Consider the following 9839-nt stretch of genomic DNA (forward strand, 5'->3'; position numbering starts at 1 on the left):
TAAACACGTGCTCTATGACGGACCTGAAATCTACTCCATTTGCTTAACTCTGGATGTAGTTGCGTCTTCAACTAATACACATTGGGAGTCACTTAAGGGTCATTATGCTCTCTGCTTCTAAACTTCGTAATATTAAGCTAGTGTAAGAATTATATCTCAAGAGTCTTCAAGGACATCTTCTAAAGTAAATACGTATTTGAAGATGATTGTCTAGTGTTGTTTTTGTAAAACATCAAAAAGTCAAGAATTCTGACTCTCCTATTCTAAAAATCAATAACGCTTGCCGAGTATTTTCACTACCTGAGCTTTCATTCCCTAAGAGTAGAGTGGATACATTGGATCACATGAATGTCAAGGTGTTTTTCAATTTAAAAGTTTTGTGTTTTTATGTGCATGGTCAAGTGTTTGGTAATTATTGGAAACTAGATTAACTCTAGAATATCGGTATAAAATTCTTGGTAAATAACATATTTTTTAAAAAAGTCTAGTCTCTTTGTTTCAGTCTTAAAGAGTCTTACATAGAGTAGGTTAAAAACAAAACACTGATTGCTTTTTGGGCTGACGAGGGAGGGGGACTTGGTTGGGGGAGGGGGAGGGAAAGGGGAGGCGGCGGTGGGGAAGAGACAGAAGTGTTTAATAAATAAATAAATAAATTTAAAAAAAAAAAAAACAAAACAAAACTGCCTAAATCATGATTAAATGCAAAAGCTTGGATAAGTTTGGGGGCAGGATATTTTTAAAATTATGCATATATGAGTATTTATATTTCCTGTGTTTCAGAGATGGAATTCTTGGCATTTTTTGAGAAATGCATGCATCCATTTTTTACTTCATAGCATAGACTTTTAAGACCATGCTACTGTATTTATGCCTTCCCTCCAAAAGACAAAAAGCAGCAGCCAGCTCAGTGATACACACTTTCGATGGCCAAAGCTGTTGTTTATGATCACAGGCAGCTGAAGGCCAAGTCTATGCAAGCCATGGGAGATAGTAGTTCTAACATGTTGGTCCTCATTCTGCCCTGAGCCTGTGGTGGCAGATAAAAACCTTGCATGGGCAGTCCCTTATCCAGACTCTCTTGTGATTGGTTTCAGGAATCATTATCTCCTTTGGTCAATTTTTCCTTCATTCTCTGGGCCCTTTTTTTCAAACTCTGTTGTCACGTTATAGTTAACTGGTCCTTTTGCAGGCATTGGTCCAACAATATCCTCATCCTCACTGCTCTCTGCTTCCTCTGAGTTGACCATGCCTTTAATGGTTATTAGTGTCTAAGATGACGACACTTGTCTTGGATCCTCTCTGACTTGTCACTTTTCTGTGAAGACTTAATGAAACCAGGTGGCAAGGCAGGACCTATGATAGGCCTTGGAGGAGAGTCATCCTGCCTCTTAAATCCAGGCGGAAGGGCTGGTCCAAAAAATCCATCATCGTCGTCATCTCTATCTTGATTTCGCCTCTGTTTTCTGGCAGTTGCACCATTGTCATCTTCTTCAGACTCTCGATTTCCTTCTTCAGACAAAGAACTGCTGTCCTCGTCGCTGTCTGAGGAGTCTGAGATGCTGCTTCTGTAGTTAGGGGGCAGAGCTGGCCCTGCAACCTGGCTCGGGTCCTGCTCCTCATCCTCAGCTGTTGCGTGCACCTTGAAGCCTGGCGGCAGTGCTGGCCGGATCAGGTCCCTAGCCATTTACTGCAATGCCCAGGCACTTACTGTACAAGTCAACCTGCACACGCAGTTTAAACCCAGCCCCGTCAGCAGACCAAGCTTTGCAGCCAAGGCTGGAAGTACAACAAATGTCTTGTTCACACTTTTATCATTCGATTTGTATGACATTTGTTAATATTGCTAATGCCTCTTATGTGGTGAAACAACTCAATGATTACTTGAATGGCCCTTGAAATGTTACAATTAGCTCACCAGATTGTAACTGTGTTAGTCAAAGGGTTGGTAGAATACCATAACCCAAATGAGAGGCTGTGTCCAGTGGTGATTGGGGACCCTCTTGCTGGCAATCTTAATGTCTGTTGCTATGGGCATTCATTTATGAATTCTGTGTAAGATCAGACAACCCATGAGAATGCAGCATATGGTCACTTAGCAAATCCTTCTGATCCTTTTGGCTAGTAACTTGAACATACTCTAGCTTTGGTTGCAATACTGCACAAACTATGATGACTCCTCCGTAGACAGGTAACTTCTACAAAAGAGGGCCTTCCAAAGAGGGGTAAGGGTTTACTCTTCTGAGATGGCCTAAGACAGGAGGGTCTTCTGTTTTATAAAAAAAAAAAAATAGGGGTGGAGATGTTGGGACTAATGAGTCCTGGCCTTCAGCTGCTTTTCCCTCCTAGAACCTTCTAATTGAAGTTACTAGAAGCTGTGCCTAGCTTAGAGGATCAGAGGATGGGATTTTTACCTGTTGACCATTGACTGCAGTGTATTTAAGTCTACATGGTGTTAATAAAGAGGGGCTTTGGTATCAATGTTTAAAGGTCTGTGTGTCGGTCTGTCTCTGTGCGTGTATTCTCAACCTCCAGCCCCTTGCCCGAAGCTCGCGAACTGGGGTCTAGCGCATAGAGCGCAGACCGGGGCCGCGGTGCACGGCACTCATGTGCTCTTTCTTCCATTTGTTTATACTATTGATTAAAGGCAATTTCAGTTCAAAGAGAACATAAGCCTTGTCTACTACTATTTAAGTTTTAGTTTGTGAGTTTCTAAAAATGATTTGAAAATTCTCCATGTTTCCCCCATTTCCTTTCAACAATCTTGTTCTCTGAAAAAGAGTCCTATTGGCTGCCAATCTGGTAGTGGTAAAATAAATGGCCAGGCTTACTACACAAAAGCACATACACAAAGTACCAGGGATTTAGAGTTATAGGAAAAAAAATGTCAAGTGTTTTAGTTTTACATTACTAAAATACATTCAATATAGTAATGCTCAAAAGTAAACTAATATAATTGTTCATTTTATTAAAATTAAAATTCTAGTATACAATGTTCAATACAGTATTATATATATATGTAATTACTACAACTAAGCATATCAACACATCTTATAGAGTTACCTCCTTTCGTCCTTTTGTAGCAAGAGTATTTAAAAACTATTATCTTGGCACATTTCCAATACATCACACATTATTATTAAATAAAGTCCTTGTGCTGTACCCTAGACCTCTATACTTAGGCACTCACAGGAATATAGCTTTGTGTCCTTTAACCTATGTCTTTTCCTTTTCTATATTCAGATCTCCCAATGTGAATGTTGCAACTACAATTCTATATATTTGATTTCTGTTTTGCTAGATTGAGATCGCATAGGATTTGCTTCTTTTTCTGGTTGACTTCACTCAATATCGTGCCTAGTTTCATCCATGTTATTGTAAATGGCAGAACCTCCTTAGCAATATATGACTTCAGGAGATGATGATTTCATTTCCTTTTTGAAAATGAAAAGAAGACAGTTTTCTGGGTATGTAAATGAACTCATATTTTAATCAATTTAGGAACATTTATATTGCTTTCCACAAACAGTATGCCAACCTATGTGCCCATAGCAGTGTACACCGGTCACACTGATTCCCAGTTCTACACACATCTTCAACTTACCTCATCATTTTTCTGTGGGTTATTGTTTTTTATTTCTTTTTATAGTAGTTTTCTAGCAGGCGTGAGACTGAATCACATTTAGGATTTAATTTGCATCTCCTTGATTAATGATGTTAAGCAATTTTAATATACTTGTTGGCTATTTTTATGCATTTTGGAGACATGTATTCACGTCATTTGCCAATATTAAGTTGTACTTTTTAATTTTTCTACAGAATTTTGTGAGTTTCTTGTATAATTTGGACACTAAACTCTTTTATGGTATATGAATTTAAAATACTTTCTTCAAACTGTAGTGTATCATTTTTGCTATAAATTCTTTATTCTGCAAAAGCTCTTTTGGTTGATAACATTTTACTTGTTTATTTTTGCTTTTGTTTCCTAAGTTTTTGGTATGCTATGTTTAATTCCTTAAAAAAGAGGAAAAATTTTGTTGGGATTTTAATGGGGATTGCGTTGAATTTATAGATTGCCTTTGGTAGAATTGCCATTTTTACTATGTTGATCCTCCCAATCCAAGAGCAAGGGAGATCCTTCCATTTTCTGGTGTCCTCTTCAATTTCTTTCTTCAATACCTTAAAGTTCTTGTCAAATAGATCTTTCACTTCCTTGGTTAGAGTTACCCCAAGATACTTTATGCTATTTGTGGCTATTGTAACAGGTGATTTTTCTCTGATTTCCCTCTCTGCTTCTCTATTCTTTGTGTATTGGAGGACTACTGATTTTTTTGAGTTGATCTTGTAACCTGCCACATCACTGAAGGTATTTATCAGCTGTAGGAGTTTGGATGGAGATAGAGACAGAGACCCACATTGGAGCACTGGACTGATCCCCCAAGGTCCAAATGAGGAGCAGGAGAGAGAACATGTACAAGGAAGTCAGGACCGCGAGGGGTGCGCCCACCCACTGAGACAGCAGGGCTGATCTAATGGGAGCTCACCAAGGCCAGCTGGACTGGGATTGATGGAGCATGTGATCAAACCGGACTCTCTGAACGTGGCTGACAAAGAGGGCTGACTAAGAAGCCAAGGGCAATGGCACTGGGTTTTGATTCTACTTCATGTTCTGGCTGTGTGGGAGCCTAGTCTGTTTGGATGCTCACCTTCCTAGACCTAGATGGAGGAGGGAGAACTTTGGACTTCCCACAGGGCAGGGAACCCTGACTGCTCTTTGGACTGGAGAGGGAGAGGGAAAGGGAGTGGGGGGAGGGAGGAAATGGGTGGAGATGGAAATTGTTAATTAAAAAAAAAACAAAAGAAAAGAAAAAAGAGGAAGAATAAATTCTAACTTTATTGACTTTTATGTATGTATACATGTAGTGTGTGTGTGTGTGTTTACACAAAATGCTTTCCCTCTGTTGATCTCTTTCATATTGCACAAAACTGAAGCATGGTTCAGAACAGAATTATAACATAATAGCATGAAGGAAGAAGTACCTGGAAGATTTCTGCTGAAGACTCAAGTCTTAAACAAAAACACTGAGGAATAGAAAAATAGCTCAGAAAGTAAAAGGCTTCTAGACAGGCATGGAAACCTGAGTCAAAACGCCAAGTGCATGCTTATAGGTTTGGAAGGCAGAGACAGGCTGATCAGTGCAGTTTACTACTTCATGGAAGGGCTCCAGGGCAATGAAAGACCATGTTCCAAAGAAGGTAGATGGTATTCCTGAAGGATATTGTGCTCTGATCTCCACATGAATAACCCTAACCATANTTGACTGACTAGCTGTATTTTGGTCTTTTTGGTGGGCATTATATAGAGAGATTCTTGCTATTCTACCAAAGGATACAAAGAAAAAAAGCATCACTTGGAACATTACTTTGTACTGATGTTCATACCCCATACCTTTAGAAAAAAAGTTGTTCAGTTTATTAAACTGGAGGAAGATCATGAGAATTTCTTTGGCTATTAAAATTTCATGACAACAGAAGTAATATCCCTTATGGATAGAAACTTTTGGAGAAAAGCATGAATCTCTATTTTATTTTTCCCTCCTTTTAAAGTTATGGAAGGAGATATGTAGAATTCCTCATAAGAATAGGTCAGCAACAAAAGATAATCAGTATATTCTTCTGCAGACAATCCCAATAGATAAACAAGGTAAGCAAAAAATAAGGACCCTTATTTGAAATTGTAGATATTTGGGGATTGTTTTTTTTTTTTTTTTACAAAACCACAACCTAGTATGTTATAACCAATATATCATCCTATAATTGAGAATTTGAAGTAATTTATTATATAGCATAAATGTACATACAATGGTCTCAATGAATAATAGACAAAGTATCCAAAGTTACCAATTAAAATCTTGCAACACAGGGATATAGATAGGCTTACAAAAGGCTTAATCTTAAAAGAATGGGCTAAGTCCATAAAAAAAAAATCTAGGTGGCTTCAATCCAGATGAAGTTAGTTTAGTACAGCATGGAAAGAAACCTGGATGATAAAGATTCTAAATGGTGTTTGAGAGAGGCTGTTCCCAGGGGTTAATGCTTTACAGGAGACATAACTAAGAATTTTCCAAATCTTCTTTCAAAGACCCCCTGTTACTATGCTTCTTCCTTCAGTCTTGTACATCTAAATTTTTCAAGTGGTGACCAAATCTGTCTGCCTGACCCACTGTCATTCTATTTCAACCAAATTGTTATCTTATAAAAAAATAAACCTTGTGATTTTTTTGAAGGAAAATCTTTGTGCAAGTCACAACATTGTATCATCTTAGGCATCTTCTAAAGCACAGAATGGATCATCGTAGATGATTCTCCCTAGCAAAGAACAGAAGTACCAATGGCTTCTCTTTGATAATATGGCTTCTGCATTGTAGTGCTAAAAGCTTTTCTTCCTATGTTGCTCTGCTTTGTTACTTTGTTTTTAATACCAGAAAATATTTAACTCTATTTTTTCCTTCAGCCCTAATTTATTTTTTCACTTTCAAATTCACTAACAAAACAAAAAGGAAAGGGATGTGTATTCACTTAGCAGTTTCTCTGAGGTTCTTTGAGCCCTAATTACGATATGAAAACATAATTTCCAACTTTGCAGATGATGCTAAATTGAGGGAGAATAAGAACAAATGAAAAATAATTAGGTGGTACTGTCAGATAGAAAAGGATTTACATCATTTATGTTTCTGGACTAATAGATGGCAAATGTGGGTCTGCATAGATAAATGGAAGATAATTAGCCCCTGCAATGTAGCAGAAATGGTGAAGTCTGCTAAATAAGAGGAGGCTGATGAAAAGTACTGTGAGTGCTCAGAAACATAGCCCAGTGTGGGGTCAGTGAGGATGATTACAGCTTGGGGATGATTGCGTCATGGAAAACCTCCAGAGATCTGGTGCATTCTTCAGCTACCTTTTCATTCTTCAACCCTCCTTCACTAGGGAAGTTCTATTATTAACCTATTTTTTTTATTTTAAGTTTTGCATATAGCCTGGATCTGGTGCAGTCTTTGTATTGTTTGGCAAAAGAAGACTGACTTCAGACATCAAATGTTTTCGTCCAAGACGAATTTTTGCCTGCTGGTGCATTATGGTCCCAAATGATCCAGTCCTTGTAAAAGGGACTGCCTTTGCAGCTTAAGACCTAAGTGGCACCCTGGTGACTACTGATGCAGAAGATACTATGCTCACATTGTTTATAGTAATTAAATTCTTATTTCCTGAGTCTACTTTCCTCAATGGCCACTGATGTTATCTCAAGATGTCTCACTTTCTTATTCTCAAATTTGCATCCCTGTAATTGAAAAGGAATAGCAACTATTATTTTATTCATCCAAGTATTAAGTTCTCCCCATTTAGTTATTCAATTAGGCAACATGGCCTTGTCATCTACAATGATTATACTTACAAACAACATTATTGAGTTACCTACCTCCACACACAAAACATTCAACATTTTTTTTTCTTTCTTCATTATTTTTTTTCTTTTTTTTATTTTATTGAGAATTTTTGCGTCGATGTTCATGCGTGAGATTGGCCTATAATTCTCTTTCTTGGTTGGGTCTTTGTGTGGTTTTGGTATCAGGGTAACTGTAGCTTCATAAAAGGAATTTGGCAATGACTCTTCTGTTTCTATATTGTGAAATACATTAAGGAGTATAGGTATTAGGTCTTCTTGGAAGTTCTGGTAGAATGCTGCATTGAAACCATCTGGTCCTGGGCTTTTTTTGGAAGGGAGATTTTTGATAACAGCTTCTAATTCTTCGCGACTAACAGGTCTATTTAGATCGTTCACCTGGTCTTGGTTTAATTTTGGTTTATGGCACTTACCTATAAAAAAGTCCATTTCTTTTGCATTTTCCAGTTTTGTGGCATACAGGCTTTTGTAGTAAAATCTAATCGTTCTCCGAATTTCCTCTAGTCTGTGGTTATGTCCCCCTTTTCATTTCTGATCTTATTTATTTTCGTGTTCTCTCTTTTTTGTTTAATTAGATTGGATAGGGGTTTGTCGATCTTGTTGATTTTCTCCAAGAACCAACTTTTTGTTTCATTGATTCTTTGGATTGTTTTCTGTGTTTCTATGTGTTTCTATTTTGTTGATTTCAGCCCTGAGTTTGATTATTTCCAGTCTTCTACTCTTCCTGGGTGAGTCTGCTTTTTTTTTCCTAGAGCTTTCAGGTGTGCTGTTAAGTCCCCAATGTATGCTTTCTCCGTTTTCTTTAACTGGGCACTTATTGCTATGAACTTTCCTCTTATCACTGCTTTCATCGTGTCCCATAGGCTTGAGTATGTTGTCTTTTTATTTTCATTAAATTCAAGGAAGACTTTAATTTCTTTCTTAATTTCTTCCTTGACCAAGGTGTGGTTCAGTAGTTGACTGTTCAGTTTCCATGTGATTGTCGGTTTTGTGGGGGTAGCATAGTTGTTGTCTTCTAGCTTTAATCCTTGGTCATCTGATAAGATACAGGTGGACACTGATTTTTTTTTTTAATCTGTGGAGGTTTTCTTTGTTACCAAGTATGTGGTCAATTTTCAAGAAGGTTCCATGAGCTGTAGAGAAGAAGGTATATTCTTTCCTATTTTGGGTGGAGTATTCTATAGATGTCTGTTAAGTCCATTTGCTTCATTACCTCTAATAATTATCTTAATTCTCTATTAGGTTTCTGTCTGATTGACCTATCCATTGGTGAGAGAGGTGTGTTGATGTCTACTACTACTATTGTGTTTGTGATTTGATGTCTGCCTTGAGTTTTAGTAATATTTCTTTTACATAAGTGGGTGCTTTTATATTAGGGGCATAGATATTCAGGATTGAGACTTCATTATGATGAAATGTTCCTGTTATGAGTATAAAGTGTCCATCTCAATCTCTTCTGATTGATTTTAGTTTAAGTCAGTTTTGTTAAAAATTAGTATGGCCACACCTGCTTGTTTCTTAGGACCATTTGCTTGAAAAACCTTTTTCCCAACCCTTTACTCTGAGTAGATGTCTGTCTTTGTGGTTGAGATGTGTTTCTTGTAAACAGCAGAATGTTGGATCCTGTTTTCGTATCCAATCTCTTAGCCTGTGCCTTTTTATAGGTGAATTCAGTCCATTAATATTAAGTGATATTAATGACCAGTGGTTGTGTACTCCGGTTATTCTTATTGTTTTTGGTAGTAGACTTTGTGTGTCTCCCTTCTTGAGTTGTGCTGGTGAAGGGTCACTAAATGTCTGAGTTATTCTAGGCAGTGTTGGCAATGTTGGATTCCTTAAGTTGTGATTTTCCTTCTATTACTTTCTGTAAGGCTGGATTTGTGGCTACGTATTGTTTAAATTTGTTCTTACCCTGGAATGTTTTGTTTTCTCCATTGATAGTGAACGATAGCTTGGCTGGGTATAGTAGTCTGGGCTTGCATCCATGGTCTCTTAGATTCTGCAGTACCTCTATCCAGGACCTTCTGGCTTTCATGGTTTCCATGGAAAAGTCAGGTATAAGTCTGATAGGTTTACCTTTATAAGTAACTTGGCCTTTTCCCTTTGCAGTTCTTAATATTCTTTCTTTATTCTGTATGCTTTGTGTTTTGATTATTATATGGAGAGGGGATGTTTTTTTTTTTTTTTGATCCAGCCTATTTGGTGTTCTTTACGTTTCTTGAACCTTCATAGGTATATCTTTCTTTAGGTTTACCTTTATAAATTACTCCTTTTTCCTTTGCAGCTCTTAATATTCTTTTTTAATCTGTATATATATTTTTTAATTTTTTAGTGAAAAAAAAAGTTTCTGCCTCCTCCCAGCCTCCCATTTCCCTCCCCC

The 9839-nt window shown here is 37.4% G+C and overlaps 1 protein-coding gene across 1 annotated transcript; it reads right to left on the reverse strand.

The window, feature by feature from the left end:
* Positions 1 to 1090: 1090 nt before the first annotated feature.
* Positions 1091 to 1684, reverse strand: Gpalpp1 (GPALPP motifs containing 1). Its single transcript, XM_050164397.1, is given in 3 exon segments — positions 1091 to 1144; positions 1146 to 1303; positions 1306 to 1684. Coding segments are annotated over 3 exon segments (591 nt in total).
* Positions 1685 to 9839: the final 8155 nt, after the last annotated feature.

The sequence above is a fragment of the Alexandromys fortis genome, unplaced genomic scaffold, assembly GCF_014885135.2.
Source record: "Alexandromys fortis isolate MF-2015 unplaced genomic scaffold, M_Fortis_MF-2015_v1.1 scaffold_147, whole genome shotgun sequence".
Classification (NCBI taxonomy): domain Eukaryota; kingdom Metazoa; phylum Chordata; class Mammalia; order Rodentia; family Cricetidae; genus Alexandromys; species Alexandromys fortis.